Source organism: Thermobia domestica, chromosome 4, assembly GCF_964235325.1.
Source record: "Thermobia domestica chromosome 4, izTheDome1.hap1.1, whole genome shotgun sequence".
NCBI classification, from domain to species: Eukaryota; Metazoa; Arthropoda; class Insecta; order Zygentoma; family Lepismatidae; genus Thermobia; species Thermobia domestica.
In genome coordinates, this window is record NC_137457.1 from 313,135,544 (window position 1) to 313,156,956 (window position 21,413).

At 34.2% G+C, this 21,413-nt stretch overlaps 1 protein-coding gene across 1 annotated transcript in view; it reads right to left on the reverse strand.

Annotated features, from left to right (window-relative positions):
- Task6 (TWIK-related acid-sensitive K[+] channel 6) overlaps nt 1–21,413 on the reverse strand; it is an 836,358-nt gene that overhangs the window by 35,906 nt on the left and 779,039 nt on the right. The window contains exon 4 of the mRNA XM_081756527.1: nt 16,665–17,170. Within this exon, the coding sequence (XP_081612653.1) occupies nt 16,665–17,170 (506 nt within the window). The remainder of the gene's footprint in view (nt 1–16,664; nt 17,171–21,413) is intronic.

Consider the following 21,413-nt stretch of genomic DNA (forward strand, 5'->3'; position numbering starts at 1 on the left):
TCACCTGACGACACAAATTTAGTACCCAGCATCTCCACCATGTGCCGCTGCTGTGCCATCAGTTGTAGCTCAGAATAATCTCTAAAATACTCATAGAATAATGTAACAATAGGGAATGGAACTGATGCACAAAACGGTACTTGACAACGAAATTATGATTAAATTTAAATGAAATTCAAATGTTTCTAATTTTGAAAATGACAAGTAGGGAAAAGGTGAGAGAGAGAGAAAAAGGTTATGATTGAAAGATAAGATATACAGGACAATTCCAGATGATGGACTCGATTTCAGAAATTTATTCTGTGTTATCTAATAATGTTATTGTAAGACATGCGCTCCGAAAGGTCAACTTTCAAAGTATGATTTACGCGCAGTGTTTCCACTTTCTATCGCTAAGAGTCAGCAGCGAGAAACTAAGGAAAATGGTGTTGACGGGAAAACAGAGATATTTCTGGGTTGATTATCACGTAAACAAGTCTGTGATTAGTATCCAATGGCATTTTCGTGCCAAATGTTGGAGTGACCCACTTACGGAAGGCCATTTTTCCTTGCAGTAAACGTCGCCAACACCTAGTAGCCCACTTGCCGGTAAATGTCGATCGTCGATATAGCGACGCGTCGAAGGATTGCCGCTAGTATGCCACTGGTGGCAGGGTTTCGTCGAGTCGAAACAGATATCTAGAATCGGGGTGTTGAAGTTACCACCGCGTAGGAGCGAGGGCTTAATTTTAGTCCGCGCTCCTTTTATTTGTCATGGAGAAACGTGAAGGGACCAACACGAACTATCGCCACTCATGTGCATGCGGTTATTATTATGTATTTTCTCCCCTGACGAATTGTTCCTAAAGTGTGCTGCGGAGGTCAAGTAACATATGCCTCTACATCATGAAGTGAAAAATCTTGTGACTAGTGCATATAATTGTTTCAGTTTAGATGGCAACTGTCGCCGATCATTAGAAAGTGAACATGGGAGTACTATGAAATAAAGTAAATAGACGCTCGTCATTTTGTTAAGAAATTCCACGACGGACTCATTTTATCTAATCCAAAACGGTTATCGTCGAATATACAGGGATAAAGGAACACTCTGCTTGGCCAAATTAAAAAGACGTCAACGATTTACTTCCGTACAAGCAAGGTTTTCTTCATCGCCTCAGTGGCTAAGTAAGAACACGCGGCTAGTAGATAATCATAAGATTGGTGGTTCGAGCACACTCTTGGCTACATTTCTTAGCGTTTTGTAGACTCACCTTAATGGAAAGAAATCACGCATATACGTAGACGATCGAACATATTTTGGGGACTAATTTTGTGGTTCATTGGCGTTCCGTCGCGTCCCTGCCGCTGGCGATATAATTTTCAAAACGGAAGTGGGGTCGCCGCCAATGTTTGGCGGCCGCTTGCTATCAATACTTACCCATCGGGGAGTACGATGGGCCTGAAAAGTTTGTTTTTTAAAATATTTTTACTTTGACGGTAGAACCTACGGGAGGGGGAAGGAAAGGGGAGATAAATATATACACATGACATTCGGGCCTGGGATAATTTTTATCATGTCGTGCCCCGCAACAAGGTGTTAGGAGAGAGGGATATATAAAAATCACCGGAAATGACCAATATCAAAGAGCGCTTTAGTAATAGTAAAAAAGAAACATATTACTATTTTTCCTTAATTTAACCCAGCGCAATCTGGGTGCGTCTTAGATTCAAGGACGTCTTAAATTCGACTAATTATCGAGAAATTGTTAATTAAAGATATTACTAACGTGTTATTAAAACTACTTTATCTAGCCATAAATATTTTTAATTTTGTACCATATTCAATCATTCAGAGAACAACGGTGTTTTGCGCTTGACGTGCAGGTTTGCTAGTTATATTTAAACAACAACTAACAGACAACAAACCGTCCTCTTTAGGATAATATTTGGCATCTGTTAATAGAATATTACATATGAAATTATATATATATTTTTCTGTGCTATTTTCGTGTTGGTATTCAGAAGATTGGACCACAAGAGAATCATAAATTGCGTCGGACAGTTTTTATTTCTTTCGTATAAAATAAATAAAATACTAGCTACAAGAAAAAAAAACTCTTTAGCGTACATAAATTTTCTGGAAGCAGAACTCACAAGAGGAAGTAGAAGTTAAAAAAAGAAACTTTTATGGTTGAAACAAGGAATGCCAGGGCAAGGCAAGCGTAGCGACGCTCAGACTTTGTTTTGAGGGTTGCGGGACGCTCTGAACTGATTATGAATATAAATCTGTAGCAGCGATTGACAGAATTAAATTCAGTCTCGAATATTAAGCTACGATTTTTTTTTCATGTTGTGGCAAAAAAAAAGTAATTATACAAGAGTTGACAGTGAAGTCCTAAGACTAATGCTGTACTCTGTAACTGTAACTGTAATGATAGAACAATGTTTATCAGTTTATCACGTAATATAATGCTATTAAATTATTCTTTTGCACAACATCTGAAGAAAGAAGGAGAGAGAGAGGGTCTCTTTACCAGACATGATTATGGGATAAGAAGGTGTATATTGGGTGGCCTAGCTGCACGGCGTTAGCTGTCGCAATTTTTTTGATGTGGAGTGTACATTGGCCATTAAAAACATTCTGGGATTTTTATAGCAGGGACTCTTCGAGCATCTGTGCACCGATCGTTGAAGACACCCTGGTCCTCACTATCATGCATTCTTACATAGAACAAAGGTGCTATAAGTTAGCAAAATGAAATGGAATCTTTGAGTATAACGTTCCACAATTATCACTGTTAGGCTAAGGGAGAAAATGATTAAAAAGCAAGTGAACGATGATGGAAGAATTGGTGGAATGACAAAGTGGGAAGAAACAAGAGTGCCCGTAGAAACCTCACTTAGTCAGGGATCGAACCAGGGACCTCACGCCTCAGAGATTAGCGCTCTACCCTGAGCCACTGTGCCTCCCGCAGAACTGTTGAAAACTGACCAACTGTCATTGTCATGGTAAGGATAGCAACGATATAAGTTGCAAAAAAAAATCAAAGTTAATTACAATAAAAAGTAACAGAAATTCCTATGTATAACAATGCATATAATAATACGATATTTCTACCATTCTGTATTTCGTATCACATACAGGCATGAATAAAGAGCTCTAGAAGTGGCTCATTATATTCGCTTCTTATCTAGAAGTGGCTCATTATATTAGCTCCTTAGAAATCATAAAGGTTAAGAATGCGGAGTCCAATTGATACGAAACTTACACTTGCACTTCATTGTAATATTATCCTAATGCATTCTACACTCTTTTGTCATTGGTACACAGGAAAAGTTGGGGAGCACCATGATAAATAGCTATTTAAAAAATTGAAATTCCTTCACCAATTATTTCCTAATTCCTTCTATACTATGCCATAGAAAATAAAAATCATGTTGGGATCGAGTCTGGTTTGGGGTCTCATCATCTCAAATCTGAATTATGATCAATTATGATCTTATGAATCTTGTTTCGTCTCGGTTTTGGTATTTCATTTTATCGATGCTAATACATGTCTAATTTGAAATTAGAATTGTGTTCATGTTGTTAGCTAATTTTAGTATGGGAGAGAAGAAAGGAAGAGAGAGGGGGTCTCTTTACTAGACATGATTATGGGATAAGAAGGTGTATATTGGGTGGCCTAGCTGCACGGCGTTAGCTGTCGCAATTTTTTTGATGCGGAGTGTACAAAAGATGCTTTAACGTGAAAATTGTTTCACAAAAGGAGAGGATTCTTACTAGTGCAGATGAGATTTATCTCGGACTATTCTCATTTTAAAGTTCTTAAAACGATAATGTCCCTTTTTCATAAATCGATACTTCATTAATATTCTACGATGACAAAAATCTATTTCTGTTAGAGAAATGCAGGAACATTAAGTTTAATGGTTGGATTGAGTTTTGAGAAAGTGAGATGATACCTTTTAGCTTTTCGTGCGAGGTTTTATCAGTGGCTCCAATTTCTGTGTAACTTGCAGGGTGTAGGTTAGTATGTATTTTGTTGTCAGATACCGTCTACAAGAAACCAATAAAAATTTAATAAAAATAAGCAGTCTTAAGTAAACATTGCTAGGGCTTGGGTTCCTCGGCCCCCAGAGAAGGCGTAGGCTAATTGTGTCTTGAGTCAAGATTTGAGTGTGGGTCAGTGGGTCGTGGGTCGACAGGACGTGACCCACTGCGTTGCACTACCGACCGTGATCCACTCTGACCCACCGATCCACTCTGCTCAGTGCATTGTAGACAGCACCTTCTGAACACTGAAGAATTTGTCTATACTTTACTTTCAAGGCCTCCATTTATCTTTCTTTTTCATTTGTTTGTGTTTACTTATTTGAGATGAGAATATTTAAGTGAAAAAAAGAACTTCAGGCACTTTTGGATATTGATATTTGTAATTGTAATAATAGCAATAGGTCTCACTACTTGGCTTTCGAGACACAGTTGAATTTTACACAGTTTTATTTTTTCCCTTTACGTTGGCCTATTACCTTGATTTGAGACTTTCAAATTTCATCCTATTTTCCACTGACAACTATCGGTAATTCAACAAGGAAATAATTATTATATGATAATTAAATTGAAATTCATCGTAATATAGCCCGTGACATACCATTTCATATCGTGAAGGTCAGATCCACCGGTATTGTAACAGAGCAGTGTTTGAGTGATGGACCGTTGAAAGTCCTATGAGTAATTATTTCACAACCTTGTTTTATTACAAGTGTAAACTCTTTAGTCAATGGAGAGAAGGGCGTGGATCATGGGTCAGAGTGCGTCACAATTAATGAGAGTGAATCATGATGGGTCAGTGGATCGTGGGTCATGGTAGGTAGTGCATCAGTGGGCCATGAGTCAAGTTTACATTGACCCAAGCCATCTCTGGACGGATTATTAATGAAAGTGAGTAATATTGAAAGAATTGACGTAATGACAGTGTGGGAGGAAACGAGAGAAACCCGAGAAAACCAGTTAGAATATATTGTTCACTATTAAATACATGCGATGGGATCCACTCTGATCCCACTGGCTCAAGTTTTGGTTCGAACGACTTTCTTGAAACCAGCATTACTGATTTTGCTGACTTTCATCACAACATAAAACTTTTAATAGGTTTCTTCGTTATAGTTGAACAGTGACTCAGTGGCAAAGCGCCCACTTCTTGAGCGAGGAGTCATTAGTTTGACCAGAGGCCATTCATCTTAGTACTGAGGAACATCGTGTTGGTGGAGCTTTCTCCGGCTTCTATCCTTTTCTACCATATTCTTATAGCATTAATTATGAGCAGTCACTTTAATTAATCATCTCCTCCTTTAGCGTAATGGACATATCCGTGGAGCGTAAATGTTACTTTTTTGTGTGTATACCAAATAAGTAATTCTCGTCGGAAAATTCGGAAAATATATTTTACTGGTGGAGATGAGTTTTGTTAAGATATAATTCTTTTTGGAGAACATATAAAAGTTTCGTTAATATTTTTGTAACTTCTGTAGTATTATTAATATTTAACGAAAAACAATATCCAAGGAGGAGGCATATATTACCCAATATATCTAATCGAAATGAGCAAAATGATATGGTGAATGTAAGTTCTGATTATATTAACCAATAGAACTAACAGAAATGAACAAAATGAGATGGTGAATGTAAGTACTGATGATACTATTTAATAGGTCTAATAGAAATGAAATTATGACCGTTAATCCTGATGATATTAACTAATAGATCTGATAAAAATGAACAAATTAAAATGGTGAATGTAAGTTCTCATTATATTAACCAATAGATCTAACAGAAATAAACAAAATAATATGGTGAATGTAAGTTCTGATTATATTAACCAATAGAACTAACAGAAATGAACAAAATGAGATGGTGAATGTAAGTACTGATGATACTATTTAATAGGTCTAATAGAAATGAACAAAATGAAATTATGACCGTTAATCCTGATGATATTAACTAATAGATCTGATAAAAATGAACAAATTAAAATGGTGAATGTAAGTTCTCATTATATTAACCAATAGATCTAACAGAAATAAACAAAATAATATGGTGAATGTAAGTTCTAATTATATTAACCAATAGATCTAACAGAAATGAACAAAATGATATGGTGAATGTAAGTTCTGATTATATTAACCAATAGAACTAACAGAAATGAACAAAATGAGATGGTGAATGTAAGTTCTGATGATACTATTTAATAGATCTAATAGAAATGAACAAAATGAAATTATGACCGTTAATCCTGATGATATTAACTAATAGATCTGATAGAAATGAACAAATTGAAATGGTGAATGTAAGTTCTCATTATATTAACCAATAGATCTAACAAATAAACAAAATAATATGGTGAATGTAAGTTCTGGTTATATTAACCAATAGATCTAACAGAAATGAACAAAATGATATGGTGAATGTAAGTTCTGATTATATTAACCAATAGAACTAACAGAAATGAACAAAATGAGATGGTGAATGTAAGTTCTGATGGTACTATTTAATAGATCTAATAGAAATGAACAAAATGAAATTATGACCGTTAATCCTGATGATATTAACTAATAGATCTGATAGAAATGAACAAATTGAAATGGTGAATGTAAGTTCTCATTATATTAACCAATAGATCTAACAGAAATAAACAAAATGATATGGTCAATGTAAGTTCTGGTTATATTAACCAATAGATCTAACAGAAATGAACAAAATGAGATGGGGAATGTAAGATCTCATGATACTAACCAATAGATCAAATAAAAATGAATAAATGAAATAGTGAATGTAAGTCCTGAAGATACTAATAGATCTAATAGAAATAAAGAAAAGAAGATGGTGAATTAAGTCCTGATGATATTAACTAATAGATTTGATAGAAGTGAACAAAATACTAAGGTGAAGGTAAGTCCTGATGAAACTAATAGATCTAATAGAAATGAACAAAATGAAATTATGACCGTTAATCCTGATGATATTAACTAATAGATCTGATAGAAATGAACAAATTGAAATGGTGAATGTAAGTTCTCATTATATTAACCAATAGATCTAACAGAAATAAACAAAATGATATGGTGAATTTAAGTTCTGGTTATATTAACCAATAGATCTAACAGAAATGAAAAAATGGTATGGTGAATGTAAGTTCTGATTATATTAACCAATATAATTAACAGAAATGAACAAATTGAGATGGTGAATGTAAGTTCTGATGATACTATTTAATAGATATAATAGAAATGAACAAAATAAAATTATGACCGTTAATCCTGATGATATTAACTAATAGATCTGATAGAAATGAACAAATTGAAATGATGAATGTAAGTTCTCATTATATTAACCAATAGATCTAACAGAAATAAACAAAATGATATGGTGAATGTAAGTTCTGATTATATTAACCAATAGAACTAACAGAAATGAACAAAATGAGATGGTGAATGTAAGTTCTGATGATACTATTTAATAGATCTAATAGAAATGAACAAAATGAAATTATGACCGTTAATCCTGATGATATTAAGTAATAGATCTGATAGAAATGAACAAATTGAAATGATGAATGTAAGTTCTCATTATATTAACCAATAGATCTAACAGAAATAAACAAAATGATATGGTGAATGTAAGTTCTGGTTATATTAACCAATAGATCTAACAGAAATGAACAAAATGAGATGGGGAATGTAAGATCTCATGATACTAACCAATAGATCAAATAAAATGAATAAATGAAATGATGAATGTAAGTCCTGAAGATACTAATAGATCTAATAGAAATAAACAAAAGAAGATGGTGAATTAAGTCCTGATGATCCTAACTAATAGATCTGATAGAAATGAACAAAATACTAAGGTGAAGGTAAGTCCTGATGAAACTAATAGATGTAATAGAAATGAACAAAAGGAGATGATGAATGTAAGTTCTGACAATACTAACTAATAGATCTAATAGAAATGAACAAAATGATAAAGTGAATGTAAGTCTTGATGCTTGAAACTAATAGATCTGATAGAAATGAACTAAACGATATAATGAATGTAGGTCATGATGATACTAACTAATAGATCTGATAGAAATGAACAAAATGGTATGATGAATGTAAGTTCTGACGATACTAACTAATAGATCTGATAGAAATGAACAAAATGGTATTATGAATGTAAGTCCTGATGATCCTAACTAATAGATCTGATAGATATGAACAAAATGGTATAGTGAATGTAGCTCATGATGATGCTAACAAATAGATATAATAGAAATGAACAAAACGAGATGGCGAATGTAAATTGTTGTGATAGTAAGCACTAGATCTAATCAAGGTGAGCGATCTTATATGGTGAATGTAAGTTTAAAAGCATGCATCTTCGATAAAAGCGAGAAAAATGATTTTTTAAAAATAAATCTAAAAAACACTTGATGCTATAGGATAGCGATCGCACCTCTTAAGGTGAAACTGTTACTGACGTATACCCTCATCAAGGTTTCTATTGTTATACTAAGAAGACGATAGTATACAGTACGGTTTTGAAATGCAGCTCAAAAGTATAATTTAGTTTTTTATTTGTATAACGTCCCACGCCTTTGTGGCTATGTGACAGTTATGATTAATGAAAGTGGATGATTACGAAATTAGTTTTCTCTTGCTCTCCCACCGGGAATCAAATCCGGGACCACATGTAACAAAGGCGCAAGCGCTAATCACTAGATTAAGGGAGAGGGACTCATTAGCTTTTAAACTTTAATTTTAGTTCAATTGTAGTACTATTCAAAGATGACAGACTTACCAATTGAGAACAGATGACCTCAAACAATAAAATGAGATGATTGAGGGTAAATTCTGATGCGCAGTTTTTGAGAAAAACTCATCTTTATGTCACTACCTCGTTCGTTGCCAGTAATAATAATAAAAGAGTTTTTAAGTTGAGTAATGAGAGAAATAATAAATGTTTTGTCCACAATCTTTAATCTTCTACAGTATTATTAGTGTTAATGAAAAAGAGTGTCCGAAGATGAGACACATACTAGCCAATACAACTAATCGGAACGAGCAAAACTATATAGTAAATGTAGCTCCTAATGATGCTAACCGATAGATCTAATGAAAATGAGCAAAATGAGATGATGGCGTGGGAGGCCCGCGTTCGATTCCAGGCGAAAGCTCATGTGATTCGGATTTCACTTAATCAGTAGGTCCAGTCTCATATAGCCTCGCTGCTCAAGGGGACGTTAATCTCAAAATGAGATAATGAATGTAAATTCTGATGATTCTAACGAATAGATCTAATAAAAATGAACAAAATGAGATGGTGAATGTAAGTCCTGAGGACACTAACGAATAGATCTAAAAATAAACATAATGACATGGTGAATGTAAGTCCTGATGGCACTGAAAATAGATCTAATAGAAATAAAGAAAATGAGCTTATTGGCGTTAGTCCTGATGATACTAATGAATAGATCTAATAAAAATCAACCAAAATGAGATAGTGAATGTAAGTCCTGAGGATACTACCAATAGATCTAATAAAAATGAACATAATGATATGGTCCATATAAGTCCTGATGATACTAATTAATAGATCTCATAAAATGAATAATATAGTATGATGAATGTATGTCCTATTGGTACTAACTAATAGAATTAATAAAAATAAAGAAAATGAGATTATGAACGTTAGTACTCATGACATTAAAGAATAGAAATAATAAAAATGAACAACATCAGATGGTGTGGAGTGGTGAACCTTCACTTCTGTGTATTTGTGTGTATCAGCGTATATTTCGTTACTTTTTGAATTGTGAGATCTGTTACCATAGCTATTGGTAAGAAGTCATTGGATCGCAGTTCTGCATTCTGATTGGTTAATAAGTCTTTTCTTAGCGATGTATAGGGAACAAGTAAAACGGCCCATCACGTGTCCTCTTCAACGGTATGTAGAACATGTGTCTTATAACTTGTGTAAAAAAGTTATTTTATTAATGTTGTTATTACTCGCTATTACTGTATGTGAGTATTTAACATAGAATAGTTAGTGTTTCAATATGCTGAAGAATTTTGTTCGCTAAATAGGAGTGAAACGGTGAAAAAAAAGGATTTTTGGAATATTATTACAAATTCGATTAATAATTAAGACAGTAGCTATATTGAACCAATTTCAAGTTAAAACATGTGTACTATGATGGTATGCAGAATGTATATGTATATATGAAATCGATAATCAAAGTTAATGTAAGATTCATATATATTTTATTCTACGTGATAATTGTAGACGTTTAATCTTGTTTCTGAAACCTTATTTAATTCTTTCGTTTTGTTAATAAAATTTTATGTTAATTCAAGGTGATTGTCAAGTCAAATATTTACTAAATTCTGCAACCAATGAAGACTGAATATTTAAATGTACTTAATGATTATCTCGTTTCCAGCTATGTTTCCATTTTTACGAGTGCTAAGCGACATTGGAAAATACATACCTATTGGAGATACCTTTTTCAGGAAGGGTAACTTTCGTTATGTGAAAGAGGAAAAGATCGTATTGATACTGGTGATCTTTTTTTCTAATTTAGCCTTTGTGAAAGCTGAACGTTCTGGCAGTGGGCTGGTAATTGCAACATTGCCCACCCACAACAACGATGCAATGGAGAATGCAAGCTCTAATGAGACTAACCAACAGATCTAATAAAAATTCACAAAATGAGATGATGAATGAAAATCCTGATGATATTAACAAATAGATCTAATAAAAATAAAAAAAATGAGAAAGTGAATGTAAGTCCTGATGATACTGTCCAATAGATTTAATAAAATTTTACAAAATGAGATTATGAATTTAAATTCTGATGGTACTAACTAACAGATCTAATAGAAGTAAAGAAAATGGGATTATGCACATTAGTCCCCAAGATATTAACGAATAGTTCTAGTAAAAATGAACAAAATGAGATGGTGAATTTAATTTCTGATGATGCTCTAATAGAAATGAACTATATGAGACGGTGAATTTAAATCGTTATGATATTAACCAATATATCTGATGAGAAAACAAAATGATATGGTGAATGAAGTCCTGATGGTGCTAAAAATAGAACTAATAGAAATAAGAAAAGTGAACTTATGGACATTAGTACTAGCGAATAAATCTATTAAAAAAAATAAATAGTGAATGTAAGCCCTGATGATACTAACTAATATGTATTATAAAAAACGAACATAATGATGTGGTGAATGTGAATCCTGATGATACTAATCAACAGATCTCCTAAAAATAAACAAAAGGAGATCGTGAAGGTAAGTCCTAATAATATTAACCAACGGACCTAATACAAATGAACAAAATGAAATGATGAATATAAGCCCTGATGATGCTAACCAATAGGTCTAACAGAAAAGAGTAAAATGAGATTATAGGGGAGAGGTGGGCAATGGCGATCACCTAAGAAAAGTTGGTTATTACGCAGTTTCATTTGCAAAATATATTGAAACAAATTTGTAAGTACATACTCCAATCCTTCTACAATAAGTGTGTAAAATAAAAAGAGGATAATTCTTTCAGTTCGGGAACACGATGGAAAAAAGTCAAATTGGTACTTTGGTCGCCATTCCCATCACATGTTGGTAATGGCGATCACAGTTCAAGCTTAATAAACACATATAGTTCCATAGGCATTTCGTTTTCTTTTTTTTTTTTTTTTTTTTTGCTAAACAGCGCCTTTGAAAGACTGAGAAACTTCAACTTAATGTTTTATTGATGTTTTTTCAAAGACACGTCACAGATATATCCAGATGAGTCCACAGCAGTACAGTTAGCATGCACCTACGATCCACAAAGATTACACCGATACCAAAGTTTCAGTGTTTGACTAAAGTAGGCGTATTACCTATCTTAGGTCTAGCCTCTTTTATAATTTTTGGCTGGAGAAGTATTCCAAAAGTTTGTTGGGAATGGTGATCACCATGGTAGTAAACTGATCACGTTCATCGGCATTCCCAACATTGCGCCATTTTGAAAATTGAGCTGGTTATACTGTAAAACGTAGTTTTTTTTTAAATGTAACTATGTGTCGTGCATTAGGCGTAAATATAACTTTTTAAGAATCTAAGTAGCTTCAAGATCTTACAACCTAAATTGCATCTATTGTGATTGAAATATGCAGATCCTTGTAAGAAAATCAACAAAAACAAGTTTCAGCACGCTGTAGACTTCAATCTACTCTAACAAATTCCTCGACAACAAACAAGAAACCTTGCTACAAGAGGCAGATGGCAGCACTACTTTGACTTGTCCTCGGGTAACGCAAGAGGGCAAAGTGGGCTGATCGCCATTCCCAACTGATCGCCATTCCCTTCCTCTCCCCTAATCATTAGTCTACACGATAGTAACGAATTGATCTGATAAAAGTTTATAAATGAGATCCTGTTGATACTAACCAATAGATATAATAGAAGAAAACAAAATGAGATGACGAATGTAAGTCCTGATGATACTAACCAATAGACTTAATAGAAATAAACAGAAGGGGATTATGAATGTATTCCTGATGATACTAACTAATAGATCTAATAGAAATAAAGAAAATGACATTCTGAACATTACACCTGATGGTACTAACGAATAGATCTAATAAAGAATGAACAAAATGATATGGTGAATGTAAGTCCTGATGATACTAACCAGCAAATATAATAAAAATGGACAAAACAGTATGATAAATGTAGATCCTGATGATACTAAGCAGTGGATCTAATAAAAAAGAACGAAATGAGGTAGTGAATGTAAGCGATGATGACACTAACCAATACATGCAATCGAAATGAAAAAATGAGGTGATGAATGGAGGTGTTGATGGTAATAGCTAATAGATCTAATGGAAATAAAGAAAATGATATTATGAATGTAAGTTCTAACGGTACTAACTAATAGATCTAATAAAAATAAAAACATGAGATTATGAACATTGGTTCTGATGATACTAACAAATACATCTAATACAAATCAACAAAACGAGATGATGAATGTAAGTCCTGATTATATTAATCAATAGACCTAATGAAAGTTTAAAAAATGAGATGGTAAATGTAAGTCCTGATGGTACTAACTAATAGATCTAATAGATGTAAAGGAAATGGGATTATGAACATTAATCCTGATGATACAAACGAATTGATCTATTAGAAATGAAAAAACAATAGGTGGTGAGTGTCAATCATGATGATATCAAGTAACAAATCAAATAGAAATGAACAACGGTGAATTTAAGTCATTATGATACTAAGCAATAAATCTAATAAATGAACGAAATGATATGGTGAATGCAAGTCCTGGTGATGCTAAAAAGTAGATCTAATGGAAACAAAGAAAATGAGCTTAACCCGTAAGTGCTCGCGTGGGGGTCTTCTGGACCCCCAACAAGTTTCCTTAGTAATTTTCTTGAAAATGGAGTTGGTTATACTACTGCCACTTACAGTACCTTCCTGAGAAACATCAATATTTTGCCTTTTATTAATCACTGAGTCGAAAAGAAAAGTTATAAGGAATGTCTCTAGCAATTCTCATCGCAATATTTTAATTAACAGCTAAAAAAATAGCAAAAAATATGGGGGTATGTGGCACCCCCACGCGAGTACTTACGTTACAAAAAATGCCGCGACTACTTACGGGTTAAGGACAGTAGTCCTGATGATACTAACGAACAGGTATAATAAAAATCAACAAAATGAGATGGTGAATGTAAGTCCTGATGATAATCCATCTAATAGAAATGAACATAATGATATGGTAGATAAAGGTCCTGATGATACTAACCAATAGATCTAATGAAAATGAAGAAAATGTAAATCCTGATGATACTAACCAATACATGTCACAGAATAGGTCTAATAAAGATAACAAAAATATGAGCTTTTGAAGATTGGTGGTGGTGAAAGTAACGAATACATCTAATAAATATCAACAAAATGGCAAATTCTGATGATACTAAACAAAAGATCTAATAAAAGTTAACAAAAAGGGATGGTGAATGTAAGTCGTGATGACACTAATATATCTAATAGAAATGAACAAATTGAGATGGTAAATTTACGTTCTGATGGTACTAACCGATAAATCTAATAAAAATGAACAGAATGATGTGGTGAATGTAAGTCCTGATTACCTGAAAAATAGACCTTATAAAATTGAACAAAATGAGTTGGTGAATGTAAGTCCTGATGATAGTAACCAATAGTTTTAATGGACATAGAGTAACGCACTTGCTACTTGTGTGCTACATTGACGTTCTAAAGCATGCTATAATTTGTAATTCAAATAAAAATATTTTACAAAAATCTGTTCGTATGATTTTATGGAGTTGAACTTGTGTAAGGGATTACATCAAGCTTGTTTTCGTGCTACTGAAAATCTAGTAACCAATCTAAGTTCAGGAGAACATTTGTACGTCTACTAGTAGTTTATATTATAACTTCGTATATCTTTGTGGAATTTAATGTCCTACGATTATACACCAAGGCTAAGGAAGACGGTGATGAGATTATATTTTTAGTTTCAAGTTCTACTGTATTCCTTTTAGGCTAATGAAAAAAAACGATTATTGAGAGTGAATGGTTGTGAAATTAATTTTTTTATGCTCTCCTACCGAGAATCGAATCTGGCACCATGTGTACCAAACCCATTAAGCAGGAAGGGCTGAGTGATGATGAGATAGTGTAGATGATAATAATGGAATAAGGAAATTGGAAAGAAATGGGAGAACTCCGAGAAGATCTACGCACACAATGTTTGTCCACCGCAAAGAACTCTGTATACATGATACCACATTTTATTTTATTAATGGAATCAAGAGAATAATGTTTATTTATTATGTTATTTTTATCTTTTATTATGAAATAACGGTTGAAAGGAAAGGTGGGTTCTCAGGCCAAAACTAGCTTTTAGCACAGAATATTTTTGAATGTTTAGTACATTTTTAGCCGCCGGCGTAAGCGTAGGAAAGCTTATTTTTACTCCAGGTGTACATGTGTAATAGTTTATTTCTCAATAACTACTGACGAAATTTCAGTCAAACTTAGTGGGCAAGTAGCTCATCGTCTAAGCCATAAAACATTTTATATTTGATGTCTAAATTCGGCCATGGACGTGCTAGGCTTGGGTCGGTTCCGTTCTCTGTGTATATTTTATTTTATTTATATTTTCTACGACAATTAACCTTTAAGTGAGTATAAGGGGGAACAGTTGCACTCTGAGAGCTTCTGAGTTTGGTTCACTCGGTTTGTTAAGAATAAAAACTTCCATACTTCACATGCCATATTAGGATTCTTAACACATTATAACCCGAGCCCTAGGCTCGGGTAGCGTCGGCAAAATTACAAACTAGGTTTATTTCTCATTTGTTAAAATATGTTTGAAAAATCTACTTTCAGAATACCTGTAGCATACACAGTGATTTTCATGTTATCATAACAAATCCCACAAATGATTTAAAGTATGCCTAAAAGCGTTGGGTTTCGCGACCCGATTACTGAATCTCATCTAATTTTGCGTGTCCCTAAGAGAACATGTTCAAAGAGCTTACCAACCTTAAAACTCTGTTTAAGATAAACTGTACACTTGCACTGTTCGTGTTTAAGTTCTTTTATCACTAGAGCAATTTGCTTCCTTAAGACTACACATTACACGCCTCGAGACCCTATTCACGAAGATAAACTACAGTTATTTAGAAAATTACTTCAGGCACATTCAGTAGCGGCTTATGACGGATGTCACATAGATAATAAAAGAAAAATAGCTACAAAGTAAGAGATGAAAGTTTACCTAATGAACTAATTCTTGTACATACATTTCTGAAGCTGTCTGTAACTTTCTTCCCTTAAATCGTCACCACAAGGTAAGGGAAGAAAGTTTGCCTAATGAACTAATTCTTGTTCATGGTTTTCTGAAGCTGACTTAAACTTTTTCCCTTAGGTCTTCACTATAAGGTAAGGGAAGAAAATTGGCCTAATGAACTAATTCTAGTACGTAGTTTCCTGAAGCTTTCTGGAACTTTCTTTCCTCAGTTCTTCACTATAAGGTAAGGAAAGAAAGTTTGCCTGATGAACTAATTCTTGTTCATGGTTTTCTGAAGCTGTCTTAAACTTTTTCCCTTAGGTCTTCACTATAAGGTAAGGGAAGAAAATTGGCCTAATGAACTAATTCTAGTACGTAGTTTCCTGAAGCTCTCTGGAACTTTCTTTCCTCAGTTCTTCACTATAAGGTAAGGAAAGAAAGTTTGCCTGATGAACTAATTCTTGTTCATGGTTTTCTGAAGCTGTCTTAAACTTTTTCCCTTAGGTCTTCACTATAAGGTAAGGGAAGAAAATTGGCCCAATGAACTAATTCTAGTACGTAGTTTCCTGAAGCTCGCTGGAACTTTCTTTCCTCAGGTCTTCACTACAAGGTAAGGAAAGAAAGTTTGCCTGATGAACTAATTCTTGTACATAGGTTTCCTTAGCTCTCTGAAACTTTCTTCCCTGAGTTTCAATTGATAGAATTAATCGATGTGACTTACTTTAAGAGCCGCCACTGGGCACAGTAAAGCGTTTTTCCAACCACCTAGTTATCATGATCCTTATCAGTAAATTATATCCTAGGTAGTTACCTGCAAGGCCTCTGCTTCGTCCCTCCGTTCGTCTTCTGTATTCATAGTGACGAACCTCAGCACCAGAAGATTCAAAGACGCCGCGACAATGGCAAGTCCGAATAGGATGAAGATGAGAGCGAAGGCCACATATTCAGGTTTGCTTCGCAGGGCCTCGTCCTTCTGGAGGGCCACCATGTCCCCAAACCCGATGGTCGTGAGCGTGATGAAACAGTAATACACAGAATCAAAATACGTCCACCCCTCGTACTTGCTGAAGGCGGCCGCACCGCCTGCTATTGTTATGCTACTTAGCGTTGTCACTACACAAATGAGGTTGATCTCGGTTGCCTCCACGTCTTTGCACCGAAGCATCTTCTTCACATTCCGTATCACAACAGAAGAGAATTTGTTAAGGCGCTCTCCTATGCTCTGGAACATCACTAAACCCAGAGGAATACCTATGATGGCGTAGCACATGGTGAACAATTTACCTCCCACCGTGTTGGGCGTCGAATGGCCATACCCTGAAACAAAACAAACACTATGTGTTAATAATAATAATAATAAGAATACTAAACTTTATAACATTTAACAAGAATGATGATTGAGCAAAAATACAGGGTGCCGCAAAAGTCAGTTTACCATGCTTGGTTGAAACACAACAAACAACATCTGAGTCTCAACTGTCAACAAAGGATGACGAGTGTACGCTAAGACGAGTCCACGTGCTAAATAGCCACGGATCTGCAGTGCCGTATTACTTGTGATTGTGTCTGTGGATACTACTGGGAATGGTGTTGAGGCAATACGTCATAGACAGTGTTGTCGATCTTGTCTGTAGAGTTTGGAGATTGGCTGAAACGGACCCACTGGTTCTTTATTACTTGTACAGTCAGTGACAAAATTTCTTCCCGTTTCATGAAATTAGTTTGGTAAATAACTTCAGAACGAAAGGACAATTTGAATATAGTTTTCAGTAAATTAAAAAGATTGTCATTTTCTGTACGTTTCAGCTTTGAATCTCAGTGAAACTGTGTAGTTCCACTGTTATTTCCAAAATAAATTCTACCAAACAAGAAGAATTTTTGTCGCTTACTGTACAAGATTAGGGAGAAAACGTTAAAAAAAAAGGTCGAGATGTCCATGCTATTAAGAATGTTAGATACGTTGATAATACTTATAGAAACTTGTACGGGACACTCACGGAAGACAATGATAAACCTTTAAAACGGCTTTAGAATGTCAATAATTTCTTTCTTTGTAATTTTCCAAAGCTATGTTCCAAATGCATGGTCTCGATTTGATTTCATCAATTAGAAGTTCTATATTGAAGAAATGTCATGTTAAGATCAGACCATTTCAGACAACAACAAGCAACTGAAAATCTTGCTGTGACCGTTAGGGTTGGCTGCACTGCGGGCTGTTGCAGAACCGAGCCGCTGTGAATAAAAGGTCTCATATGAGACAATGCAAATAAAAGCCGCCCAACCACCACGGATCGTAACTATGAGCGGTCGGAGATTCGCACTGTCATGGATGAAAACACTCATTTGAATCAATGTAAGTCAGAAATGCAGTGGCAGTTGAGCAACCGCTACCACAATTACGTTGACAAAACCGGCCGTACTCAAAGTCAGACGGCAGTGTGACCATCCCTGTTCCTCGAACTTACCATTTAGCACGTAATTATGTCATTTTTGCAGGTAAACTGACTTTTGAGCCACTTTGTCCTTAATTTTATCACACATACAGTATTATTATATAAATGTTGTTAACATTGAGTAGTTTAATTTATCTTGTATTAAATAATTAACAGTTACTCTCTAATATTGTTTGTTTGTGGTCAGCAATTAAAATAGCGCGTAACACTAATGTGCATTCCACTTCCATAATCTAATCCAAGGGTGATTGTAAGAGGTCATTTCTGCTTATTTCTTCTTTCTTTGTGTAATACGGGCCTATATTCTACAACAATATTAAGAAGCTTGTGTAGACCAAATACACAATGTACCCACTTCCTTAAGGATTACGAAGAAGTTTTTTCATAATCTTTGTACATTTTTTAAATGAAGTTAATTAAAATAGCAATAATGTTTCGCATTTACTTCAAAAGTTTATTGGATGAACTTTAAACAAAACAGCGGGCATAACCTCTTCTTTATTATTCATTAATAAGCGAAACCCATAATCCAACATAAAACACAGACACACAAAAAACAGGATAGAAACAAAAGAGTTGTGAATGTTTTCGAGAGTGTTAAGGGTTAAGCTTAACATCTAATGATGTTTTCGTGCAAGAGTTGAACATTTGTTCGTTCAATGAGCAATATACATTTCTAGATAATCATCTGGTATCCCTTGATGACGTCATACGTAGAGGTTAATTTTATACAACAGAAACGAACTAATGTTGAAGATTAGAGTATGCTACCATGCAGCCGGAGGATCGAGCCCTTATTTCGAGGAATCAAGTGGGAAAACCAAAGATGTCGGAATTATACAACTTACCGGAACCAAAGGATACGATCTGGAGGAAAGAATCCTTGTTTGGAATGGATTGAAAGGAATCAAGTTTTGTAAAGGAACCAAACTACCCATCGCTAGTATAAGGAGAATCCGGACGACTACAGCCAAATTTGCGTTTGACCCTGAGCCCAGCTCTCTTATGTCGACCAAATTGCTTGCAGCAAGACATTGCAACGTTGTGATGCGAGAGTTCGATTTGGTTCACATGCTACATATTCGTAGTGTCATCAGAAATTGCAATATTCTCTCACTCAAAGCAAACTTCTCATTGGATATTTGACAAGCTTATTACTTTACATCACACATGAATTTGGCTACCACGTAGTATAGTCGGATTGGATCTACACAAATACCTCAGTGAGAATTAAACCTGGAACTAGACACACAGGGAAACTATGCACATCAATAGAATATTATTGTTTCAAGTTCAGAATAGTTCTTTGATTATTACAAATATAAAGTTTCCACAAAGTATTGAAGACTTTAATAATAGTTATGAATCATAATGCATATATATATATATATATATATATATATATATATATATATATATATATATATATATATATATATATATATATGGAAAAGGTGTGTGGCGGCCAACTCGTGTGGCTTTTGAAACTATTTGGTACATGAGAACCCTGGTGCTTCTAGAACCCGTACACAGCTTAGCTTCGGCCAGCGTTATGTATAAAATTCTCCATTTTGGCTTTCTGTGGTGAAGAATGTATGCAATCCGAAAGCGAATTATGAATAGGTATGGTTCATAACTTCTGAGGCGTACATATAATTATTCATATTCTATATTTAATTTTGTATTTTATTTGTTTGTGGTCCAATTCGTATTTTTGGTAATAAATGCCTATTATATAATCAGTAAAAGGAAGTTAAAGATAGTTCAATACGAAATATTATACTATAAATTCGAAAGATATACGAGGTAAATAAAGATTTAGTATTGAGATTAAAGTGTTGTTCCCTCACTTCTTAAGTGCGTTGTGCTATTTTTCGAACAGCGGTATATAGATCTACATGGATTCGTATGCACATATAAGCACAAGGTCTTTAATGTGTGGAAAAACTACTAGCTTCGTATTTTTGAATCTTGCACGATGTTTTTATGAATACACGTTCGCATCTTGGATTTTACGAGACTCATATCCAGTCTGACGAGTGGATAGAAGGTTTTGAATATTTAATACTTTAGAATTAATATAAAATACCTTGGTTGAAGAGAAGAAAAATATAGCAAACCGACGAGGAATACCTTAACACTTATAGTGAAGTGGATGCATCTAAGATTTTGTGTGTGGTCTTGTATTGCAATATATCTTGCCTGTTTTTGTGCCTCTAAACACCGTCCACGGTAACTTTGCTACTAGACCTGTGTGAGTTATACTGCTGAAGCAGTATATAATGTAAACACACAGGAACCGCAAATTCTTATTCTTCTGAAAGGTGATATAGTATTCTATATATATATATATATATATATATATATATATATATATATATATATATATATATATATATACACCTAAGTTTGTGTGTGTGTGTGTGTGTCTGAGTTAAGAAGCACCTATTCACACGAAAAATAAACTAAAAGCTTACGCTAGCAGCTTCTAGTGTCCTTTGGGAAATCATTCTAAGATTTCCCCATATAATATGACGTCAGATTTTTCGTTTCTTTCTTTTTTTATGTGTTATTTCTTTTTCCTTCAGCGGGCTAATGGGCTTTCTAGCACCTCTCTCAATAAATAGCTTCCCACTATTGCCAAGAAATACTGAAGAATATATACATATAGTTAAAAAATAAAAAAAAAACTGATAGCTTTATTTATTCATAACTTTGCTTTCAATCCCTATTTATTCTTCTCTTCTTCTACTACTAGTTCTTTAAAGTCGCGAGTAGATGGCTCTGATGTAGTTCAATTAGAAAGAAACTTTTATATAACGTCTAGCGTTGTATTGAACTGGATTGATTCTGCCCCACGCTGGGCGCCACTCAACATCTATCCGGAATCTTTTTTCATCTTTTCTTTTTTCGAAACAGTGTTTTCTGTTAATGGAGGAACTTAGGGGAAGAAATTTATTTTTGGTTATCCTCAAAGGATTTAGTCGTATGAAGTGTATTTAAAGATGATGTAAGATTTGAGGCAGATTTTTGATCGCTTGAACATTGAGCCCCTGGTTCATGTAATAATAATATTCCATCTAATCTTATTGATCTTAATGAGAATA